The 24,964-nt window shown below is 45.1% G+C and overlaps 1 protein-coding gene across 1 annotated transcript in view; it reads right to left on the bottom strand.

Moving 5' to 3' along the window:
- Set1 (SET domain containing 1) overlaps positions 1-24,964 on the bottom strand; it is a gene marked incomplete in the record, with an annotated part of 508,988 nt that overhangs the window by 164,405 nt on the left and 319,619 nt on the right. Inside the window, 3 exon segments of the mRNA XM_070083037.1 lie at positions 4,782-4,939; positions 12,452-12,656; positions 12,833-13,012. Of these exon segments, the coding sequence (XP_069939138.1) occupies positions 4,782-4,939; positions 12,452-12,656; positions 12,833-13,012 (543 nt within the window).

The following is a 24,964-nucleotide window of genomic DNA, read 5'->3' as shown; positions in this document are numbered from 1 at the left end:
GGTTCACAACATTGTCATTGTAACAGTCACCAGCACGGCTTGCAATAGCTGTGTGAGGGTGATTTTCATCAAAAAAGGTTTGCACTTCAAGCCATTTTGCACACATTTCCTTAATCTTTGAAGTAGGCAATTCCTTCAATTTCTCTCTCCCCTCCTTTGAACCAGTTTCCCCAGGTCTGGCCTCTTGCTCTTGAAGTTGATCTATCAGCTCATCAGTGGTTAGTTCTTCATTGTCCTCCTCCACCAACTCTTCCACATCCTCCCCACTAACCTCCAACCCCAAGGACTTCCCCAATGCCACAATTGATTCCTCAATTGGTATACTCCTCTCAGGGTTAGCCTCAAACCCTTCAAAATCCCTTTTGTCTACACATTCTGGCCACAGTTTCTTCCAAGCAGAGTTCAAGGTCTTCTTAGTCACTCCCTCCCAAGTCTTACCTATAAGGTTTATACAATTGAGGATATTAAAGTGATCTCTCCAAAACTCTCTTAGAGTCAGTTGAGTTTCTGAGGTCACTACAAAGCACCTTTCAAACAGAGCTTTTGTGTACAGTTTTTTGAAGTTTGCAATAACCTGCTGGTCCATGGGCTGCAGGAGAGGAGTGGTATTAGGAGGCAAAAACTTCACCTTAATGAAGCTCATGTCCCCATAAAGTCGCTCTGCCACGTCTGTAGGATGACCAGGGGCATTGTCTAACACCAGGAGGCACTTAAGTTCTAATTTCTTTTCAGTTAGGTAATCTTTGACATTGGGGGCAAATGCATGGTGTAACCAGTTATAGAAAAAGTCCCTAGTGACCCATGCCTTACTGTTTGATCTCCACAGCACACACAAATTATCCTTGAGGACATTCTTTTGCCTGAACGCTCTGGGAGTTTCAGAGTGATACACTAATAAAGGCTTAACTTTGCAATCACCACTAGCATTGGCACACATCAACAAAGTAAGCCTGTCTTTCATAGGCTTATGTCCTGGGAGTGCCTTTTCCTCCTGAGTAATGTAGGTCCTGCTTGGCATTTTCTTCCAGAACAGGCCTGTTTCATCACAATTAAACACTTGTTCAGGTTTCAGTCCTTCAGTTTCTATGTACTCCTTGAATTCCTGCACATATTTTTCAGCCGCTTTGTGGTCCGAACTGGCAGCCTCACCATGCCGTATCACACTATGTATGCCACTACGCTTCTTAAATCTCTCAAACCAACCTTTGCTGGCCTTAAATTCACTCACATCATCACTAGTTGCAGGCCTTTTTTTAATTAAATCCTCATGCAACTTCCTAGCCTTTTCGCTTATGATCGCTTGAGAGACGCTATCTCCTGCTAGCTGTTTTTCATTTATCCACACCAATAAGAGTCTCTCAACATCTTCCATCACTTGCGATCTTTGTTTCGAAAACACAGTTAAACCTTTGGCAAGAACAGCTTCCTTGATTGCCTTTCTGTTGCCCACAATAGTAGAGATGGGTGATTTGGGTTTCTTGTACAACCTGACCAGGTCGGTGATACGCACTCCACTTTCATACTTATCAATGATCTCTTTCTTCATTTCTATTGGAATTCTAACCCTTATTGCTGTAGGGTTGGAACTAGAAGCTTTCTTGGGGCCCATGGTCACTTATTTTCCAGAAACAGCACTGAAAACACTGTAATAATACGAAATATTCCGATTGTATGCTTGAATGTTACCGCGGAGGCTGGCTGGTAAACAATGCCACCGGCGGAACATATGAGGCTGGCTCAGGCCGCACATTGGACGAAGGGCGCTGAGCGGGTTTTTGGGCGGTATGCGGGGCAAAATTTTAGCGATCAAAGCGTCCGGTATGCGGATTGTCCGTTATGCAAGGCGTACGGTATGCGGGGGTCCACTGTACACTGCAAAGTCGCTGATTTATTCCAAAAAAATGGTCAAAGTTTTTTTTTTCTCATTATGCACTGTGTGCTGCAGGATTTTTTTTAGACTGTGCACACTGACCACATAGACCCATTCTTTCATATGAAGGCCTACCAGCTTTCTCCCACTAGATTTGAGGCCGCTAGAATTTATGCGTACTAGTACGTCAAAAACCCCTACGCGTAAGACGTACTAGTACGACGAAAACCCTCAAAGGGTTAAAGAAACCACTGTATTATGTGGGTAATGTCAGAGTCTGAGAAAAAAAAGTAAATTTACAGTTTTTTTTTTTTTCAACAAGTCGGCCGTCTCCCACCGAGGCAGGGTGACCCAAAAAAGAAAGAAAATCCCCCAAAAGAAAATGCTTTCATCATCATTCAACACTTTCACCACACTCATACATAATCACTGTTTTTGCAGAGGTGCTCAGAATACAACAGTTTAGAAGCATATACGTATAAAAAGATACACAACATATCCCTCCAAACTGCCAATATCCCAAACCCCTCCTTTAACCCTTTCAGGGTCCAAGGCCAAAATCTGAAGTGGTGCCCCAGTGTCCAAGAATTTTCAAAAAAAAAAATGTTATTTTTTCTTATGAAATAGTAGAGAATCTTTTTGTGAATGTAATAAAACAAAAAGTATGAAATTTGATGGAAAATTGACGAAATTATGCTCTCGTGAATTTTGGTGTGTCAGCGATATTTACGAATCAGCGATTTTGCCGAATTTGACTCCCATTTTAGGCCAATTACATTATTCCAGTCGACCAAATTCTTAGCTATTTCACTAGTATTACTTCTATTCTAACGATTGAGCACAAGAAATCACCAAGTCAACTGTTTCAACTACAAAATAAAGTGACCGGAAATTGGTAATTTGGCCAATTTAACACAAATTTCAAAATATTCCAATTTCAAAATAGGGTCCAGAATAAACAATGTAGGTATCCCTGGAACTAAACTAACATTTCCTCTGTTCATTAGTTATGTTTTGAGGCTTTACAAATAAATTCCATTTTGATTTTTATTCACATAATGAATTTTTATTCACACCAAAAAATAGAAGATTTACTGTTATGCAATATTGTAATAATTGTATAAATATCATCAGCACATTTGTGAATGTATATTAGACCCACCTGCTGGCATGTATTAGACGTGTGAAGTCGTTTGTTTACTCTTGAACATGGGCAAAAATTTAACATTTCCGCCACTTTGAGCTTAGTTTCAAGCCATTTCCAGTGCTAAAACCAATCAAAATTATCTCTATTTCTGTAATATGTCTTCCATTCTATCAAATGAGACCAAGAAATCACAAATACAACAATAAAAAACATACGAAAAAACACTGCAAATTCGCTGTTTTAATCGAAAATCACGGTCCCAGTTTTTTTTCTCTCATTATACACAGTGTGCTGCAGGATTTGTTTTATGTGGTGCACACATACCACATAGATGTATTCTCTCATATCTAGGCCCAAATTTACCACTCACAGTTTATCAGAGTGAGCTGAGCTCATGACGTAGATCTACGGTTTGGACCCTGAACGTAAAGCCGTAGATCTACGGGACGGACCCTGAAAGGGTTAAAGTGCAGGCATTGTACTTCCCATTTCCAGGACTCAAGTCCTGGAAATATTACCCTGCTCACTCTCCAACAGATCGTCAGGTCCCAAGTACCATTCGTCTCCATTCACTCCTATCTAACACGCTCACGCACGCTTGCTGGAAGTCCAAGCCTCTTGCCCACAAAACCTCCTTTACCCCCTCTCTCCAACCCTTTCGAGGATGACCCCTACCTCGCCTTCCTTCCCCTATAGATTTATATGCTTTCCATGTCATTCTACTTTGATCCATTCTCTCTAAATGACCAAACCACCTCAACAACCCCTCTTCTGCCCTCTGACTAATACTTTTATTAACTCCACACCTTTTCCTAATTTCCACACTCCGAATTTTCTGCATAATATTTACACCACACATTGCCCTTAGACAGGACATCTCCTCTGCCTCCAACCGTCTCCTCGCTGCTGCATTTACCACCCAAGCTTCACACCCATATAAGAGTGTTGGTACTACTATACTTTCATACATTCCCTTCTTTGCCTCCACAGATAACGTTTTTGACTCCACATATACCTCAAAGCACCACTCGCCTTTTTTCCCTCATCAATTCTATGATTAACCTCATCCTTCATAAATCCATCTGCTGACACGTCAACTCCCAAGTACATGTGTATCTGAAAACATTTACTTCTTCCATACTCCTCCTCCCCAATTTGATATCCAATTTTTCTTTATCTAAATCATTTGATACCCTCATCACCTTACTCTTTTCTATGTTCACTTTCAACTTTCTACCTTTACACACATTCCCAAACTCATCCACTAACCTTTGCAATTTTTCTTTAGAATCTCCCATAAGCACAGTATCATCAGCAAAAAGTAACTGTGTTAATTCTCATTTTGAATTTGATTCCCCATAATTTAATCCCACCCCTCTCCCAAACACCCTAGTATTTACTTCTTTTACAACCCCATCTATAAATATATTAAACAACCATGGTGACATTACACATCCCTGTCTAAGACCTACTTTTACCAGGAAGTAGTCTCCCTCTCTTCTACACACCCTAACCTGAGCCTCACTATCCTCATAAAAACTCTTTACAGCATTTAGTAACTTACCACCTATTCCATATACTTGCAACATCTGCCACATTGCTCCACTCGATCATATGCCTTTTCTAAATCCATAAATGCAATAAAAACTTCCCTACCTTTATCTAAATACTGTTCACATATATGCTTCAGTGTAAACACTTGATCTACACATTTACAGGTTGAAGTTACAAAATATGTGGGTATTATTATGTTATATGACAAACCTTGAGTTCCTCCAGTTCATCTTCTTCCTCCTCAATGTCAGATGATGATGATGATGATGAGTCAGATTCTGATGATTCTGATGTGGATGATGATGACGATGATGATGATGATGACTCTTCCTTTTCTTCTTCCTCATCAGAAGAAACATTACTCTCAACTGAAAGTTAAAAATATAAATGATAATTCATCAGCATCAGTGCCTCGTCACTTTCATGGAGTGGAGAGAAATTTGCCCATAAGACATAAGAATGATAAAGGCAGAGTAAAATATATTAAACTTATTCAAAGTGACACAGCTATTCACACTATAGTGAGCCCTTTAATTAATGGGCAAACAGGGAAAGGGGTGTACAAAATTATCTATTGTCCGAATCTTCCAAATTAAGAATAAATTTTTCATGATTACTACATAAATGGACAAAGCTCTGATTCTGTGGACTGAATCAGTGAACTTGGTCTGCTGATATGGAAGACGAGCGGACACTAAGAATAAGGGTGTTCTAACCAGTAGTAATACAGTACTGTACTGTACAGTAATTTTTTAGTACTGTACAAAATTTAATGCAATTTTACTTACCTTTTTGTGAAGAGATGAGTAAACTGCCATGATTGATAGTGGGATTCAAACTAACTTTTATTGTGAATCAGAGGACCAGTATAGCTATACGTACTAGTGAAAACAATGTAGATGATTGAGAAGATGTGCCACAGATATCAGACTAAACCTTCTTTATTAGTTCAAGTTTTTTCTTAACATTGAGAACCACACATTACTTCTTGGTACCACTACTTACTTTACATGCCATTGTTAACTGCACCATACTTAACCCTTTCGCTGACTTTGCTGTAGTACTACAGCTTTGAGATCACTGATCAGTGTCGTAGTACTACGTGATGAGCTCAGCTCACTCAGATAAGCTGTGAGCAGTAAATATGGGCCTAGATATGAGAGAATGGGTCTATGTGATAAGTTTTTTTTTTTTTTTTCAACAAGTCGGCTGTCTCCCACCGAGGCAGGGTGACACAAAGAGAAAGAAAATCCCCAAAAAGAAAATACTTTCATCATCATTCAACACTTTCACCTCACTCACACATAATCACTGTTTTTGCAGAGGTGCCCAGAATACAACAGTTTAGAAGTACATGTATATACGTATAAAAATACACTATATATCTCTCCAAACTGACAATATCCCAAACCCCTCCTTTAGAGTGCAGGCATTGTACTTCCCATTTCCAGGACTCAAGTCCGGTTATATAAAATAACCAGTTTCCCTGAATCCCTTCACTAAATATTACCCTGCTCACACTCCAACAGATCGTCAGGTCCCAAATACCATTTGTCTCCATTCACTCCTATCTAACACGCTCTCGCACGCTTGCTGGAAGTCCGAACCCCTCGCCCACAACACCTCCTTTACCCCCTCTCTCCAACCTTTTCAAGGACGACCCCTACCCCGCCTTCCTTCCCCTACAGATTTATACACTCTCCATGTCATTCTACTTTGATCCCTTCTCTCTAAATGACCAAACCACTTCAACAAACCCTCTTCAGCCCTCTGACTAATACTTTTATTAACTCCACACCTCCTAATTTCCACACTCCTAATTTTCTGCATAATATTTACACCACACATTGCTCTTAAACAGGACATCTCCACTGCCTCCAACTGCCTCCTTGCTGCAGCATTTACAACCCAAGCTTCACACCCATATAAGAGGGTTGATACTATTATACTTTCATACATTCCCTTCTTTGCCTCAATAGATAACATTTTTTGCCTCCACATATACCTCCATGCACCACTCACCTTTTTTCCTTCATCAATTCTATGATTAACCTCATCCTTCATAAATCCATCCGTTGATATGTCAACTCCCAAATATCTGAAAAAATTCACTTCTTCCATACTCCTCCTCCCCAATTTGATATCCAATTTTTCTTTATCTAAATCATTTGATACTCTCATCACCTTACTCTTTTCTATGTTCACTTTCAACTTTCTACCTTTACACACATTCCCAAATTCGTCCACTAATCTCTGCAATTTTTCTTTAGAATCTCCCATAAGCACAGTATCATCAGCAAAAAGTAACTGTGTCACTTCCCATTTTGTATTTAATTCCCCGTAATTTAATCCCACCCCTCTCCCGAACACCCAAGCATTTACTTCTTTTACAACCCCATCTATAAACATATTAAACAACCACGGTGACATTACACATCCCTGTCTAAGACGTACTTTTACTGGGAAGTAGTCTCCCTATAAGAGTCAACCTCTCGACAGAAGGGATTGTTGGTGTTGATGTTACAACCTGGCCAGTATGACCATATAAAAAAAATATGCAGCATGCAACCGTGTTTCTGGTTTAAAACAGCGAATCTGCAATTTTCACATGGTTTTTATAGTTGTATTCTTGGTTTCTCAGTCTCATTTGATGGATATATTACAGAAACAGATATGATTTTGATTGGTTTCAGGATTGAAAATAACTTGAAATTAAACTCAAAGTAGTGGAAATGTTCGATTTTTGCAGACAGTCAAGAGGAAACAAATCACGTCACTCATCCAATACACATCAACTGGTGGATCTAATAAGCATTCACAAATGTGGTGATATTATTTATACACTCATTACAATATTGCGTAACAGAAATCTTCTACTTTTTGTGTGAATAAAAATTCTTTGTGTGAATAAAAAGTTAAAATGGAATTAATATGTAAAGCCTGAGAACATAACTAATGAACAAAGGAAATCTTATTTTAGTGCCAGGAATGCCAGCAATGTTTAATCTAAACCCTATTTTGAAATTTGTGTGAGATTGGCCAAATTATCAATTTCTGGGCACTGACATACTTCTCTGACTGAACTGAGGCTTCGCTGGCCCTCTTCTTCGACAGAACTGAAGGAGCATTGGTACTCTTCAGTTTAACTGAAGGGGCCCTGGCACCCTTCTTTTTTGGATTAAAACGCTAACTTTGAGGTGTATTTTTGCATAGTATTTATGGTTGTATTCTTGTTTTCTTGGTCTCATTTGATAGAATGGAAAACATAGAAATAGAAGTGATTTTTGATTGGTTTTATTATGAAAAGGATCTTGAAATGGAGCTCAAATTGGCAGAAATGTTTGATTTTTGCCGATGTTCAAGAGTAAACAAATGACGTCATTGTCTAATAAATGTCCAGCAAGCCATTCTAATACACAGTCAGGAATGGGATGACATTATTTATACAATTATTACAATATTGCAGTAGTCTGCATAACAGTATATCTTCTATTTTTTGAGTGAATAAAAATTCAAAATAGAAAGCAAGAGTATTATAACAGGGGCCTGGAGACGTGACTGACGAACAAAGAAAATGTTATTTTAGTGCCAGGAATGTCTGCATTGTTCATTCTGGATTCTATTTTGGAATTGACAAATATTTTTTTATTTGCATGAAATTCACCAAAATGCCAATTTCTGACCACTTTATTGTGTAGTTAAAATTGGTAAATGGGCAGTTTCTTGTACTCAATCGATAGAACAAATGGAGTTCTAAAGAAAAAGCTATGAGTTTGGTTGATTGGAACAATGGAATTGGCCGAAAATAGGGCTCAAAGTGGGCGAAATTGACAATACATAAATGTTGCCGAGGTCGTTAACTTCACAAGAGCATAATTGTGTAAGTTTTTCATCAAATTTCGTACTTTTGGTGTCGTTACCATCAGGAAAAGATTTTCTATCATTTCATGAGAAAAAATAATTGCGAAAGTCAAAGGGTTAAACAACCATGGTGACATTGCACATCCCTGTCTAAGACCTACTTTTACTGGGAAGTAATCTCCCTCTCTCCTACACACCCTAACCTGAGCCTCACTATCCTCATAAAAACTCTTTACAGCATTTAGTATCTTACTACCTGTTCCATACACTTGCAATATCTGCCACATTGCTCCCCTATCCACACTATCAGGTTTTTTTTCAACAAGTTGGCCGTCTCCCACTGAAGCAGGGTGACCAAAAAAGAAAGAAAATCCCCAAAATGAATATACTTTCATCATCATTGAACACTTTCACCTCACTCACACATAATCACTGTTTGTGCAGAGGCACCCAGATATGCCTTTTCTAAATCCATAAATGCAATGACAACTTCCCTTTCTTTATCTAAATACTGTTCACATATATGCTTCAGCTCCATGGGGAAGTGGAACAGAATTCTTCCTCCGTAAGCCATGCATGTCGTAAGAGGCGACTAAAATGCCGGAAGCAAGGGGCTAGTAACCCCTTCTCCTGTATATATTACTAAATGTAAAAGGAGAAACTTTCGTTTTTCCTTTTGGGCCACCCCACCTCGGTGGGATACGGCTGGTGTGTTGAAAGAAAGAAAGATATATGCTTCAATGTAAACAATTGATCTACACATACCCTACCCACTGTAAAGCCTCCTTGCTCATCTGCAATCCTACTCTCTGTCTTACTTCTAATTCTCTCAATAATAATCCTACTGTACACTTTTCCTGGTATACTCAGTAAACTTATTCTCCTATAATTTTTACAATCTCTTTTGTCTCCCTTCCCTTTATATAAAGGAACTATACCTCTCTGCCAATCCCTAGGTACCTTTCCCTCTCTCATGCATTTATTAAACAAAAATACCAACCACTCCAACACTACATCCCCCTGCTTTTAATATTTCTGTGATGATCCTGTAAGTTCCAGGTGCTTTACCCCCTTTCACTTTACGTAATGCCTCACACACCTCCCCCACACTCGCATCCTGATCTTCTTCACTCCTAAAAGATGTTATACTTCCCTGGCCAGTGCATGAAATTAAGACCTCCCTTTCTTCATCTACATTTAAAAGTTCCTCAAAATATTCCTGCCATCTACCCAATACCTCCAGCTCCCCATCTATTAACTCCCCTACTCTTTTTAACTGACAAATCCATTCGTTCCCTAGGTTTTTTTTAACTTGTTAATCTCACCCTTTACTTCATCAATCCACCAATCACTCCTCTCTGCTCCTGCACCCACCCTCCTATAAACACAAACTTCTGCCCCACATTCTAATACTGCATTTTTAAAACTATTCCAACCCTCTTCAACCCCCCCACTACTCATATCTGCACTAGCCCACCTTTCTGCCAATAGTTGCTTATATCTCACCCTAACTTCCTCCTCCTCTAGTTTATACACTGTCACCTCTCTCTTACTTGCTGTTGCCATTTTCCTTTAGTCCCATCTATCTCTTACTCTAACTGTATCTACGACTAAATATTGATCAGAGCATGCAAGATTTCAGGTACATCTTGCTACTTATACTTACGCTTAGGTCACACTACACATACATGTACACGTTTATGTATACTCACTCATCCGAGTTTTCTTTGATTTTGTCTTAATAGTTCTTGTTCTTACTGATTTTCCTTTTATATCCATGGGGACGAGGAATAAGAATCTTTCTTCCGTAAGCCATGCATGTCGTAAAAGTCAACTAAAATGCCGGGAACAATAGGCTAGTAACTCCTTCTCCCGTATAGCCCACTAAATTAATTTTGAGAATAAAATTATTTATATCTATGTGCATGTATATTTGGCTCCCTCTAGCATCTGTTTCAAGTACTGATCACAACCACACCTCCATTCAGCCATATATCTCACTTCATTATGGAACCATAATGGAAAACTCACATCAGTGAATACATACATGCACAAACACACACACACACTTCTTGTTTTCCCATGATCATTTACTAGAGTTGATCCAGTCTTGCAGCCAGATCTAAAGCCAGGCTTTCCAGGAAACTGCTTTTTCACTCAGTTTATTAATGCTTACAACAAGCAAACCTTGAGCCATACATATCAACACACAGCACTGGTACAGAATAAACCACATAATAGTCTTATGAGTTAATCCAAGGCTGGGCAAGATGCAGTTCACAGGCAAAACTCAGCATGCCAAATTATTTCTGTGGTGCCATTACACGCATCGATAGGGAAAAAAATTCTTGAAACATTATTTTGATGTAGGGAATGGGCAACCAAAACAAAATTCTGCTTTGCCACCATCTCATTAGGGAAGGATAAAGGCAATTTCTCAAGGGAAGAATATTAGCCAGCAAGATCATTTTATTTTATCATTAACACACTGGCCGTTTCCCACCAAGGTAGGGTGGCCCGAAAAAGAAAAACTTTCACTATCATTCACTCCATCACTGTCTTGCCAGAGGTGCACATACATTACAGTTAAAACTGCAACATTAACACCTCTCCTTCAGAGTGCTGGCACTGTACTTTCCATAGCCAGGACTCAAGTCCGGTCTGCCGGTTTCCCAGAATCCCTTCATAAATATTACCCTGCTCACATTCCAACAGCACGTCAAGTCCTAAAAACCATTTGCCTCCACTTGCTCCTATCTAACACACTCATGCATGCTTGCTGGAAGTCCAAGCCCTTCACACACAAAACCTCCTTTACCCCCTCCCTCCAACCTTTCCTAGGCTGACCCCACCTGCCTTCCCTCCACCTCAGTTAGTTTTAGCCATCCTCTCTACATGTCTGGACTACCTCATAACCCCTCCTCGGCTCTCTGGATAATAGTTTTGGTAATCCCTCACTTCCTCCTAATTTCCAAACTACAAATTTTCTACATTATATTCACACCACACATTGCCCTCAGACATGGCATCTCCACTGCCTCCAGCCTTCTCCTTGTTGTAACATTCACCACCCATACTTTGCACCCATATAAGAGTGTTGGTATAACTATACTCTCACACATGACAAATTAAATTCTTTGAGCTGCTATGCTTCTTACAATCTACTCACCAAAGTGAAAAATGCAAGTCAAGAATATTTCAAAGAATGATTCTATATCTGGAAATTTCTTCAACTTAAATGGCTAAAACTAACTGTAATGTCCTCTTAAAACCTTAACTAGTTTACAAGTTAATACATAAAAACACATCACAAACAATGACACTTTAACCAGAGAAAACATATTAAAAACCCACATTAGTATACTAGAGAATACATTCTACAAATCCTAACTAGTTTACCAGAAAATACATATTATAATCCCTGACTAGTTTATCAAAGAATACATAATACAAATTCTGACTAGTTTACCAGAAAATACATATTGTGAACCCTGACTAGTTTACTGGAGGATATGTTATATTACAAACCCTGACTAGTTTACCAGAGGATACAAAATGTTACAAATGCTGACTAGTTTACCAGAGAATACATAATATTACAAACCTTGATTAGCTTACCAGTAGATATATACATAATGTTAAAACCTTGACTGACTAGTTTACCAAAGAACACATGTTACAAACCCTGACTAATTTACCAGAGGATACATAATGACACAAAATATCTGGCCTTCAGGCAAGAAGAAAACAGGTCTCATTATTCAAATGACCTTCTGAAATATAACATCCCACCACTCCTTCAGAGTGCAGGCACTGTACTTCTCACCTCCAAGACACAAACAAATCCAACAAACTTGTTTCCCCAAGTCTCTTCATGTTATATTTTAGAATAGTGAAAACTAAAAAACACAAAACCACATAAAAATGCTTCTTTAATGACTTATTTAGTTTGTGCAATTCTGCAGTGATATTGATATGCTTTGAAAAAAGTGTAATGATATACTAATAGATATGCTAACCTGATTCATCAGATGGCCATTTTGGTTTTCTTTTTATTAGAGGTGGTGATGGTTTAGTTTTTTGAATAGGAAGAAGATCATCAGGCCCTGAATCAGAATCTGATGATTCCTCTGCTTTTTGTCTTGACTGTTTACTGTCTTCATCAGAACCCATTCCTCGACTATCTTCATCCATACATGGAGGTGAAGGTGGCTTGATTTTACGCTGTAATGAAATTCATCAATTATGAGCTTTAAAGAATAATACAGCTATATATAAAATAATAATGTTCAATGGATGAATTTTTTTTCATCTCTCAATTAATTATTTGACATTTCACAGATGGTACATATGTATATAAAAGCTAATACATAATAATACAGTATACCATTAACACTTACAATTTTTCTAAACGAAGGCATTTTAGGCATTGCAGCTCTGAAGCCAAGCCCTAAAGAACCTAACGAATCCAGCCCAAAGCCTTCTCGGGTCTCCAGTAAGGAAGATATAGAATTAATTTTCTCTATCCGAGCTTGTGGGCCAGCTATCTCTGAGTTGGTCTCCTTCTCTGCTGCCTGCGCCTATAAATAAAATGAACAAGACTGAGGTGCAAAGTGCTAATATTATTTACTTAGAACATAATACATAATAAACAAATGGGTGCAAGTTGAAGAGGTATTAGAGCAAGTCGTAGCTATGTGGGAGTGAGCAGGATAGACATGAGATGTGGGAGTGAGCAGGAGATGCATGAGGTGTGGGAGTGAGCCGAAAAAGAATGTGATGTGGGAGTGAGCTGAAAAAGCATGTGATGTGGGAGTGAGCTGGATAGGCATGAGATGTGGGAGTGAGCTGGAGAAGCATCAGATGTGGAAGTGAGCTGGAGAAGCATGAGATGTGAGAGTGAGCTGGAGAAGCATGAGATGTGGGAGTGAGCTGGAGAAGCATGAGATGTGAGAGTGAGCTGGAGAAGCATGAGATGTGAGAGTGAGCAGGAGAAGCATGAGATGTGGGAGTGAGCTGCAGAAGCATGAGATGTGGGAGTGAGCTGGAGAAACATCAGATGTGGGAGCTGGAAAAGCATCAGATGTGGGAGTGAGCTGGAGAAGCATGAGATGTGGGAGTGAGCTGGAGAAGCATGAGATGTGGGAGTGAGCTGGAGAAGCATGAGATGTGGGAGTGAGCTGGAGAAGCATGAGATGTGGGAGCGAGCTAGAGAAGCATCAGATGTGGGAGTGAGCTGGAGAAGCATGAGATGTGGGAGTGAGCTGGAGAAACATCAGATGTGGGAGCGAGCTAGAGAAGCATCAGATGTGGGAGTGAGCTGGAGAAGCATGAGATGTGGGAGTGAGCTGGAGAAACATCAGATGTGGGAGTGAGCTGGAGAAGCATGAGATGTGGGAGTGAGCTGCAGAAGCATGAGATGTGGGAGTGAGCTGGAGAAGCATGAGATGTGAGAGTGAGCCAGAGAATAATGAGATGTGGGAGTGAGCTGGAGAAGCATGAGATGTGAGAGTGAGCTGGAGAAGCATGAGATGTGAGAGTGAGCTGGAGAAGCATGAGATGTGGGAGTGAGCTGCAGAAGCATGAGATGTGGGAGTGAGCTGCAGAAGCATGAGATGTGGGAGTGAGCTGCAGAAGCATGAGATGTGAGAGTGAGCTGGAGAAGCATGAGATGTGGGAGTGAGCTGGAGAAGCATGAGATGTGGGAGTGAGCTGGAGAAGCATGAGATGTGGGAGTGAGCTGCAGAAGCATGAGATGTGGGAGTGAGCTGGAGAAGCATCAGATGTGAGAGTGAGCTGCAGAAGCATGAGATGTGAGAGTGAGCTGGAGAAGCATGAGATGTGAGAGTGAGCTGGAGAAGCATGAGATGTGAGAGTGAGCTGGAGAAGCATGAGATGTGGGAGTGAGCTACAGAAGCATGAGATGTGGGAGTGAGCTGCAGAAGCATGAGATGTGAGAGTGAGCTGGAGAAGCATGAGATGTGGGAGTGAGCTGGAGAAGCATGAGATGTGGGAGTGAGCTGGAGAAGCATGAGATGTGGGAGTGAGCTGCAGAAGCATGAGATGTGGGGTGAGCTGAGAAGCTCAGATGTGGGAGTGAGCTGCAGAAGCATGAGATGTGAGAGTGAGCTGGAGAAGCATGAGATGTGAGAGTGAGCTGGAGAAGCATGAGATGTGAGAGTGAGCTGGAGAAGCATGAGATGTGGGAGTGAGCTGCAGAAGCATGAGATGTGGGAGTGAGCTGCAGAAGCATGAGATGTGGGAGTGAGCTGCAGAAGCATGAGATGTGAGAGTGAGCTGGAGAAGCATGAGATGTGGGAGTGAGCTGGAGAAGCATGAGATGTGGGAGTGAGCTGGAGAAGCATGAGATGTGGGAGTGAGCTGCAGAAGCATGAGATGTGGGAGTGAGCTGGAGAAGCATCAGATGTGAGAGTGAGCTGCAGAAGCATGAGATGTGGGAGTGAGCTGGAGAAGCATGAGATGTGAGAGTGAGCTGGAGAAGCATGAGATGTGAGAGTGAGCTGGAGAAGCATGATATGTGGGAGTGAGCTGCAGAAGCATGAGATGTGAGAGTGAGCTGCAGAAGCATGAGATGTGAGAGTGAGCTGGAGAAGGATGAGATGTGAGAGTGAGCTGCAGAAGCATGAGATGTGAGAGTGAGCTGGAGAAGCATGAGATGTGAGAGTGAGCTGGAGAAGCATGAGATGTGAGAGTGAGCTGCAGAAGCATGAGATGTGAGAGTGAGCTGCAGAAGCATGAGATGTGAGAGTGAGCTGGAGAAGCATGAGATGTGAGAGTGAGCTGGAGAAGCATGAGATGTGAGAGTGAGCTGGAGAAGCATAAGATGTGAGAGTGAGCTGGAGAAGCATGAGATGTGAGAGTGAGCTGCAGAAGCATGAGATGTGAGAGTGAGCTGCAGAAGCATGAGATGTGAGAGTGAGCTGCAGAAGCATGAGATGTGAGAGTGAGCTGGAGAAGCATGAGATGTGAGAGTGAGCTGGAGAAGCATGAGATGTGAGAGTGAGCTGGAGAAGCATGAGATGTGGGAGTGAGCTGCAGAAGCATGAGATGTGGGAGTGAGCTGCAGAAGCATGAGATGTGGGAGTGAGCTGGAGAAGCATGAGATGTGAGAGTGAGCTGGAGAAGCATGAGATGTGGGAGTGAGCTGGAGAAGCATGAGATGTGAGAGTGAGCTGGAGAAGCATGAGATGTGAGAGTGAGCTGGAGAAGCATGAGATGTGAGAGTGAGCTGGAGAAGCATGAGATGTGAGAGTGAGCTGGAGAAGCATGAGATGTGGGCCTAAGTTGCTGAAGTGCAGAATGCGTGTAAAGTAAACATTCACCTGGAGCTTTGAGTGACAGTCGCCAATTAATATTTTAAAGCTCATTTGTTTTAAACTAAAGGGAAGAAGGCCAACAGCTGTGTGTAGGACAGAATACAAACAGCTGGTTTGTGGCATTTCTCAATATTTCAACAATTATCAAAATAAAAATGGATTACACCTTATTCATTAAAGGACCTATGACAACTGTCAGACAATCAGCTAGAATAAACCCTGACAGCACAGTATAATTCTGCCTCCAATAAGTGTTACTTCAAGAACAAAAAAGTTACAGAGTCATTGAAGTTTTGCTAGGGACAATGACCATTACGATTTTGAGATTATTTTTATTCTGGATTTTATTTTCTGATGCTTGTAGTGTTGCACAAATAACCCGCACATGGGAGACTGAAATGTATGATGATGTTTCGCTCTTATTTGGACCGTTAACTGTCATCATAAGTTACGGACTCTTATGTGCGGGTTATTTGTGCACTGTTCCAGTTATGGAGTTTTTTTAACACAACACCAACCATCTCCTGAGGCAGGGTAACCCAAAAAAGAAGAAACACTTTCACAATCATTCACTCTATCACTGTCTTACCAGAGGTGCAAGAATACTACAACTCAAAACTGTAAATATCTCCACCCATCCTTCAGAGAGAAAGCACTGTACTTCCCACCTCCAGGACTCAAGTCTGGCTAACTGGTTTCCCTGAATTCCTTCACAAAATGTTAGCCTGCTCACACTCCAACAGCTTGTCAAGTCCAAAAACCATTTGCTTCCACTCAATCCTATCTAATACATTCACATATGCCTTCTGAATGTCAAAGCTCCTTGCACACAAAACCTCATTTACCCCCTCCCACCATCCATTCCCAGGACAACCCTTATTCGGCCTTCATTTCACTGCAGATTTAACTCTTTCAGGGTTTCTGACGTACTAGAACGGCTTACGCACCAGGGTCATTGACGTACTAGTACGCCTAAATACTAGCGCCCTCAAATCTAGCAAGAGAAAGTTGGTAGGCCTGCATATGAAAGAATGGGTCTACAGTGGACCCCCGATTCACGTTATTAATCCGTTCCTGAGAGCTCATTGTAGATCAAAATTATCGGAAAGAGAATCAATTTCCTCCACAAGAAACAATGGAAATCAAATTAATCCGCGCAAGACACCCAAAAGTATGAAAAAAAAAAACTTTTACCACATGAAATATTAAGTTTAATGCAACAGAATAATTACAATAACAATAATAACAATAGAATAATCACAATAGAATAACTGACACTTACCTTTAGTGAAGATCTGGTGATGATTGATGGGATGGGAGGAGAAGAGAGTGTCGAAGTTTTTAATGTTTAGAAGGGGAATCCCCCTCCATTAGGACTTGAGGTAGAAAGTCCTTTTCTGGGGTTACTTCCCTTCTTCTTTTAATGCCACTAGGACCAGCTTGAGAGTCACTGGACTTCTGTCACACAATATATCTGTCCATAGAGGCCTGTACCTCTCGTTCCTTTATGGCTTTACTAAAGTGGTTCACAACACTGTCAGTGTAATAGTTACCAGAACAGCTTGCAATAGCTGTGTTAGGGTTATTTTCATCCACAAAGGTTTGCAGTTCAACCCACTGTGCACACATTTCCTTAATTTTTGAAGTAGGCACAATGGATTCCACAACTGGCATAGGCTTCTCAGGGTTAGCCCCAAACCCTTCAAAATCTTTCTTAATTTCCATACTAATTCTCACCCTTTTTACCACAGGGTTGGCACTAGAAGCTTTCTTGGGGCCCATGGTGACTTATTTTGCAGAAACAAGCACCAAACACAGTGATAATATGGATAATATGGAATGTACCGAATGTATCCTTAGATGCGCGCACACTGGCTGGCTTGTAAACACTGGCACACATGGGGCAGTTCAGGCAACACGTGGACACGTCTCGTACGAATCGTATCGCATACCGGGTTTTGTAGTGGGAACCGAGGCAATTTTTTTGCGATATAATGCTTCGGATACCGGATTTATCGGATACCAATGACTTCGCGAACCGGGGGTCCACTGTATATGGTCAGTGTGCACAATATAAAAAAATCCTGCAGCACACAGTGCGTAATGAGAAAAAAAAAAAAAAACTCTGACTGTGTTTTTGGTTTAAAACAGTGAATTTGCACTGTATTTTCGTATGGTATTTATGATTGTATTCTAGTTTTCCTGGTCTCATTTTATAGAATGGAAGACATATTACAGAAATTGAGATGACTTTGATTGGTGTCACAATGAAAAGTACCTTGAAATTAAGCTCAAAGTAGCAGAAATGTTCAATTTTTGCCAAGGTTCAAAGGTAAACAAATCATGCCACGCGTCCAATACACGTAAACTGGTGAGTCTAACATTCTTTCACAAGTGTGCTGATATTATTTATACCATTTTTACACTAATGCAGTAGTCTGCATAACAGTAAATATTCTATTTTTTTACCCCAGGCTAGTGGTGGTTTAACAGGTGATGACACAAACGCACAATAACTCCAGTGTGGCTTATTTATACCAATGTTGAGGACAGGTGACAGCTGGTAATGTTTGTGCACATATACCACAGGGCCACAGTAACCCTCTCCACAAACCAGTATATCAAGAGCTTAAGGCAAGATAAAGATCTTTAGTTTTGACTTTCTAGACTACAGTTGACATCCCTAAGACATGCAATCATAGCTTGCATATTCACTATTCTATGATTTAAATTTAGATTTCCAAAAGCAGCAAGACGAGGAGGAATTAGTGGAAAGCATTACCCAAAGCCCCCCCTACTTATCCTAGCATAGCTGCTTGGTGTGGGGGAGGCTTAACATCATGCCTTAATGTGGGGGAGGCCAGCATCACTGCTTGGTGTGGGGGAGGCTTAGAATCACTGTTTGGTGTGTGGAGGAGGCATAACATCACTTCTTAGTGTGGGGGAGGCTAATATCACTGCATGGTGTGTGGGGGAGGCCTAGCATCACTGCTTGATGTGGGAGGAGGCCTAGCATCACTGCTTGGTGTGTGGGGGGGAGGCCTAGCATCACTGCTTGGTGTGTGAAGGTGGGCCAGCATCACTGCTTGGTGTGGGAGGAGGCCTAGCATCACTGCTTGGTGCGTGAAGGAGGCCTAGCATTACTGCTTGGTGTGGGAGGAGGCCTAGCATCACTGCTTGGTGTGTGAAGGTGGCCCAGCATCACTTGCTTGGTGTGGAAAAAGGCCAAGCATCACTGCTTGGTGTGTGAAGGTGGCCCAGCATCACTGCTTGGTGTGGGAGGAGGCCTAGCATCACTGCTTGGTGTGGGAGGAGGCCTAGCATCACTGCTTGGTGTGGGAGGAGGCCTAGCATCACTGCTTGGTGTGGGAGGAGGCCTAGCATCACTGCTTGGTGTGGGAGGAGGCCTAGCATCACTGCTTGGTGTGTGAAGGTGGCCTAGCATCACTGCTTCGTGTGGGAGGAGGCCTAGCATCACTGCTTGGTGTATGGGGAAGACCTAGCATCACTGCTTGGTGTGTGGGGGAGGCCTAGCATCAATGCTTGGTGTGGGAGGAGGCCTAGCATCACTGCTTGGTGTGTGAAGGTGTGCCCAGCATCACTGCTTGGGCAGGGGAAGGCCTAGTATCACTGCTTGGTGTGTGGGGGAGGCCTAGCATCACTGCTTGGTGTGTGGGGGAGGCCCAGCATCACTGCTTGGTGTGTGGGGGAGGCCTAGCATCACTGTTTGGTGTGTGGGGGAGGCCTAGCAACACTGCTTGGTGTGCAGGGGAGGCCTAGCATTACTGCTTGATGTGTGGGGGAGGCCTAGTATCACTGCTTGGTGAGTGGGGGAGGCCTAGCATCACTACTTGGTGGGTGGGGGAGGCCTAGAATTACTGCATGGCGTGTGGGGAGGCCTAGCATCACTGCTTGGAGTGTTGGGAAGGCCTAGCATCACTGCTTGGTGTGTGGGGGAGGCCTAGAATTACTGCTTGGTGTGGGGCAGGAATAGCATCGCTGCTTGGTGTGTGGGGAAGGCTTATCATCATTGCTTGGTGTGTGGGGGAGGAATAGCACCACTGCTTGGTGTTGGGGAAGCCTAGCATCACTGCTTGGTGTTGGGGAGGCCTACCATCACTGCTTGGTGTTGGGGAGGCTTAGCATCACTGCTTGGTGTGTGGGGGAGGCCTAGCATCACTGCTTGGTGAGGGGTAAGGCCTAGCATCACTGCTTGGTGTGTGGGATAAGGCCTAGCATCACTGCTTGGTGTGTGAGGGAGGCCTAGCATCACTGCTTGGAGTGTGGGGGAGGCCTAGCATCACTGCTTGGAGTGTGTAGCATCACTGCTTGGTGTGTGGGGGAGGCCTAGCATCACTGCTTGGTGTGTGGGGGAGGCCAAGCATCACTGCTTGGTGTGTGGGGGAGGCCTAGCATCACTGCTTGGTGTGTGGGGGAGGCCTAGCATCACTGCTTGGTGTGAGGGAGGCCTAGAATCACTGCTTGGAGATTGGGGAAGGCCTAGTATCACTGCTTGGTGTGTGGGGGAGGCCTAGCATCACTGCTTGGTGTGTGGGGGGAGGCCTAGCATCACTGCATGGTGTGTGGGGAGGCCTAGCATCACTGCTTGGTGTGTGCAGGAGACCTAGCATCACTGCTTGGTGTGGGGCAGGAATAGCATCACTGCTTAGTGTGTGGGGAAGGCCTATCACCATTGCTTGGTGTGTGGGGGAGGCCTAGCACCACTGCTTGGTGTTGGGGAGGCCTAGCATCACTGCTTGGTGTTGGGGAGGCCTAGCATCACTGCTTGGTGTGTGTGGAAGGCCTAGCATCACTGCTTGGTGTGGGAGGAGGCCTAGCATCACTGCTTGGTGTGTGAATGTGGCCTAGCATCACTGCCTGGTGTGGGGGGAGGCCTAGCATCACTACTTGGTGTGTGGGGGAGGCCTAGAATTACTGCTTGGTGTGTGGGGAGGCCTAGGATCACTGCTTGGTGTGTTTGGAAGGCCTAACATCACTGCTTGGTGTGTGGGGGAGGCCTAGTATCACTGCTTGGTGAGTGGGGGAGGCCTAGCATCACTACTTGGTGTGGGGGGGAGGCCTAGAATTACTGCTTGGTGTGTGGGGAGGCCTAGGATCACTGCTTGGTGTTTGGAAGGCCTAACATCACTGCTTGGTGTGGAGAGGCCTAGTATCACTGCTTGGTGATTGGGGAAGGCCTAGTATCACTGCTTGGTGTGTGGGGGAGGTCTAGCATCACTGCTTGGTGTGTGGGGAGGCCTAGCATCACTGCTTTGTGTGTGTGCGAGGCCTAGCATCACTGCTTGGTGTGTGTTGGAGGCCTAGCATCACTGCTTGGTGTGGGGCAGGAATAGCATTGCTGCTTGATGTGTTGGGAAGGCCTATCATCATTGCTTGGTGTGTGGGGGAGGCCTAGCACCACTGCTTGGTGTTGGGGAGGTCTAGCATCACTGCTTGGTGTTGGGGAGGCCTACCATCACTGCTTGGTGTGTGGGGGAGGCCTAGCATCACTGCTTGGTGTGGGGTAAGGCCTAGCATCACTGCTTGGTGTGTGGGATAAGGCCTAGCATCACTGCTTGGTGTGTGGGGGAGGCCTAGCATCACTGCTTGGTGTGTGGGGGAGGCCTAGCATCACTGCTTGGTGTGTGGGGGGGAGGCCTAGCATCACTGCTTGGTGTGTGGGGTGGAGGCCTAGCATCACTGCTTGGTGTGTGGGGTAAGGCCTAGCATCACTGCTTGGTGAGTGGGGGAGGCCTAGCATCACTGCCTGGTGTGTGGGGGAGGCCTAGCATCACTGCTTGGTGTGTGGGGGAGGCCTAGCATCACTGCCTGGTGTGGGGTAAGGCCTAGCATCACTGCTTGGCGTGTGAGGGAGGCCTAGCGTCACTGCTTGGTGTGTGGGGGAGGCCTAGCATCACTGCTTGGTGTGTGGGGGAGGCCGAGCATCACTGCTTGGTGTATGGGGGAGGCCTAGCATCACTGCTTGGTGTGTGGGGGAGGCCTAGCATCACTGCTTGGTGTGTGGGGGAGGCCTAACATCACTGCTTGGTGTGTCAGGGAGGCCTAGCATTACTGCTTGGCGTGTGGGGGAGGCCCAGCATCACTGCTTGGTGTGTGGGGGAGGCCCAGCATCACTGCTTGGTGTGTGGGGAGGCCTAGTATCACTGCTTGGTGTGTCGGGAGGCCTAGTATCACTGCTTGGTGTGTGGGGGGAGGCTTAGCATCACTGCTTGGTGTGGGGTAAGGCCTAGCATCATTGCTAGGTGTGGGGGAGGCCTAGTATCATTGCTTGGTGTGTGGGGAGGCCTAGCATCACTGCTTGGTGTGGGGTAAGGCCTAGCATCACTGCCTGGTGTGTGGAGGGAGGCCTAGCATCACTGCTTGGTGTGTGTGGGAGGCCTAGCATCACTGTTTGGTGTGTGGGGGAGGCCTATCATCATTGCTTGGTGTGTGGGGGAGGCCTAGTATCACTGCTTGGTGTATGCGGGGAGGCCTAGCATCATTGCTTGGTGTGGCGGGTAAGGCCTAGCATCACTGCTTGGTGTGTGGGGTAAGGTCTAGCATCACTGCTTGGTGTGTGGGGGAGGCCTAGCATCACTGCTTGGTGTGTGGGGGAGGCCTAGCATCACTGCTTGGTGTGTTGGGGAGGCCTAGCATCACTGCTTGGTGTGTGGGGGAGGCCTAGCATCACTGCTTGGTGTGTGGGGGGAGGCCTAGCATCACTGCTTGGTGTGTGGGGTAAGGCCTAGCATCACTGCTTGGTGTGTGGGGGAGGCCTAGCATCACTGCTTGGTGTGTGGGGGAGGCCTAGCATCACTGCTTGGTGTGTTGGCGGAGGCCTAGCATCACTGCTTGGTGTGTGTGGGAGGCCTAGCATCACTGCTTGGTGTGGGGGAGGCCTAGCATCACTGCTAGGTGTGGGGGCGGCCGAGCATCACTGCTTGGTGTGGGGGGAGGCCTAGTATCACTGCTTGGTGTGGGGGAGGCCTAGTATCACTGCTTGGTGTGGGGGAGGCCTAGCATCACTGCTTGGTGTGGGGGAGGCCTAGCATCACTGCTTGGCGTGAGGAGAGGCCTAGTACCACTGATTGTTGTGGGGGGAGGCCTAGTATCACTACTTGGTGTGAGGGGAGGCCTAGTATCACTGCTTGGTGTGAGGGGAGGCCTAGCATCACTGCTTGGTGTGAGGGGAGGCCTAGCCTCACTGCTTGGTGTGAGGGGAGGCCTAGTATCACTGAGTGGAGTGGGGGGAGGCCTAGTATCACTGCATTGGTGTGTGAGGGAGGCATAGCATCACTGCTTGGTGTGTGGGGGAGGCCTAGCATCACTGCTTGGTGTGTGGGGGAGGCCTAGCATCAGTGCTTGGTGTGTGGGGGAGGCCTAGTATCACTGCTTTGGTGTGTGGGGGAGGCATAGCATCACTGCTTGGTGTGGGGGAGGCCTAGCATCACTTATGTGGGGGAGGCCTAGCATCACTGCTTGGTGCGTGGGGGAGGCCTAGCATCACTGCTTGGTATGTGTGGGAGGCCTAGCTTCACTGCTTGGTGTGTGGGGGAGGTCCAGCAACACTGCTTGGTGTGTGGGGAGGCCTAGCATCACTGCTTGGTGTGTGGAAGAGGCCTAGCATCAATGCTTGGTGTGTGGGGGAGGCCTAGCATCACTGCTTGGTGTATGGGGAGGACTAGCATCACTGATTGGTGTGTTGGGGAGGCCTAGCATCACTGCTTGGTGTGTTGGGGAGGCCTAGCATCACTGCTTGGTGTGTTGGGGAGGCCTGGCATCACTGCTTGGTGTGGGGTTAGGCCTGGCATCATTGCTTGGTGTGGGGGAGGCCTGGTGTCCCTGCTTGGTGTGTGGGAGAGGCCTAGCATCACTGCTTGGTGTGGGGAGGCCTAGCATCACTGCTTGGTGTGTGAGGAGGCCTAGCATCACTGCTTGGTGTGTGGGGATGCCTAGCATCACTGCTTGGTGTGTGGGGGAGGCCTAGCATCACTGTTTGGTGTGTGGGGGAGGCCTAGTATCACTGCTTGGTCTGTGTGGGAGGCCCAGCATCACTGCTTGGTCTGTGTGGGAGGCCTAGCATCACTGCTTGGTGTGTGGGGGAGGCCTAGCATCACTGCTTGGTGTGTGGGGGAGGCCTAGCATCACTGCTTGGTGTGTGGGGGAGGCCTAGCATCACTGCTTGGTGTGTGGGGGAGGCCCAGCATCACTGCTTGGTGTGTGGGGGAGGCCTAGCATCACTGCTTGGTGTGTGTGGGAGGCCTAGCATCACTGCTTGGTGTGTGGGGGAGGCCTAGCATCACTGCTTGGTGTGTGTGGGAGGCCTAGCATCACTGCTTGGTTTGTGTGGGAGGCCTAGCATCACTGCTTGGTTTGTGTGGGAGGCCTAGCATCACTGCTTGGTGTGTGTGGGAGGCCTAGCATCACTGCTTGGTGTGTGTGGGAGGCCTAGCATCACTGCTTGGTGTGTGTGGGAGGCCTAGCATCACTGCTTGGTGTGTGTGGGAGGCCTAGCATCACTGCTTGGTGTGTGTGGGAGGCCTAGCATCACTGCTTGGTGTGTGTGGGAGGCCTAGTATCACTGCTTGGTGTGTGGGGGAGGCCTAGTATCACTGCTTGGTGTGTGTGGGAGGCCTAGCATCACTGCTTGGTGTGTGTGGGAGGCCTAGTATCACTGCTTGGTGTGTGGGGGAGGCCTAGTATCACTGCTTGGTGTGTGTGGGAGGCCTAGCATCACTGCTTGGTGTGTGTGGGAGGCCTAGTATCACTGCTTGGTGTGTGGGGGAGGCCTAGTATCACTGCTTGGTGTGTGTGGGAGGCCTAATATCACTGCTTGGTGTGTGGGGGAGGCCTAGTATCACTGCTTGGTGTGTGTGGGAGGCCTAGTATCACTGCTTGGTGTGTGGGGGAGGCCTAGCATCACTGCTTGGTGTGTGTGGGAGGCCTAGTATCACTGCTTGGTGTGTGTGGGAGGCCTAGTATCACTGCTTGGTGTGTGTGGGAGGCCTAGTATCACTGCTTGGTGTGTGGGGGAGGCCTAGTATCACTGCTTGGTGTGGGGGGGAGGCCTGGCATCACTGCTTGGTGTGTGTGGGAGGCCTAGCATCACTGCTTGGTGTGTGTGGTAGGCCTAGCATCACTGCTTGGTGTGTGTGGTAGGCCTAGCATCACTGCTTGGTGTTTGTGGTAGGCCTA

The sequence above is a fragment of the Cherax quadricarinatus genome, chromosome 8 (genome assembly GCF_038502225.1).
Source record: "Cherax quadricarinatus isolate ZL_2023a chromosome 8, ASM3850222v1, whole genome shotgun sequence".
Lineage (NCBI taxonomy): Eukaryota > Metazoa > Arthropoda > Malacostraca > Decapoda > Parastacidae > Cherax > Cherax quadricarinatus.
Note: the sequence above shows the minus strand (reverse complement) of the source record. Positions and strands in the feature narration are given on the sequence as shown.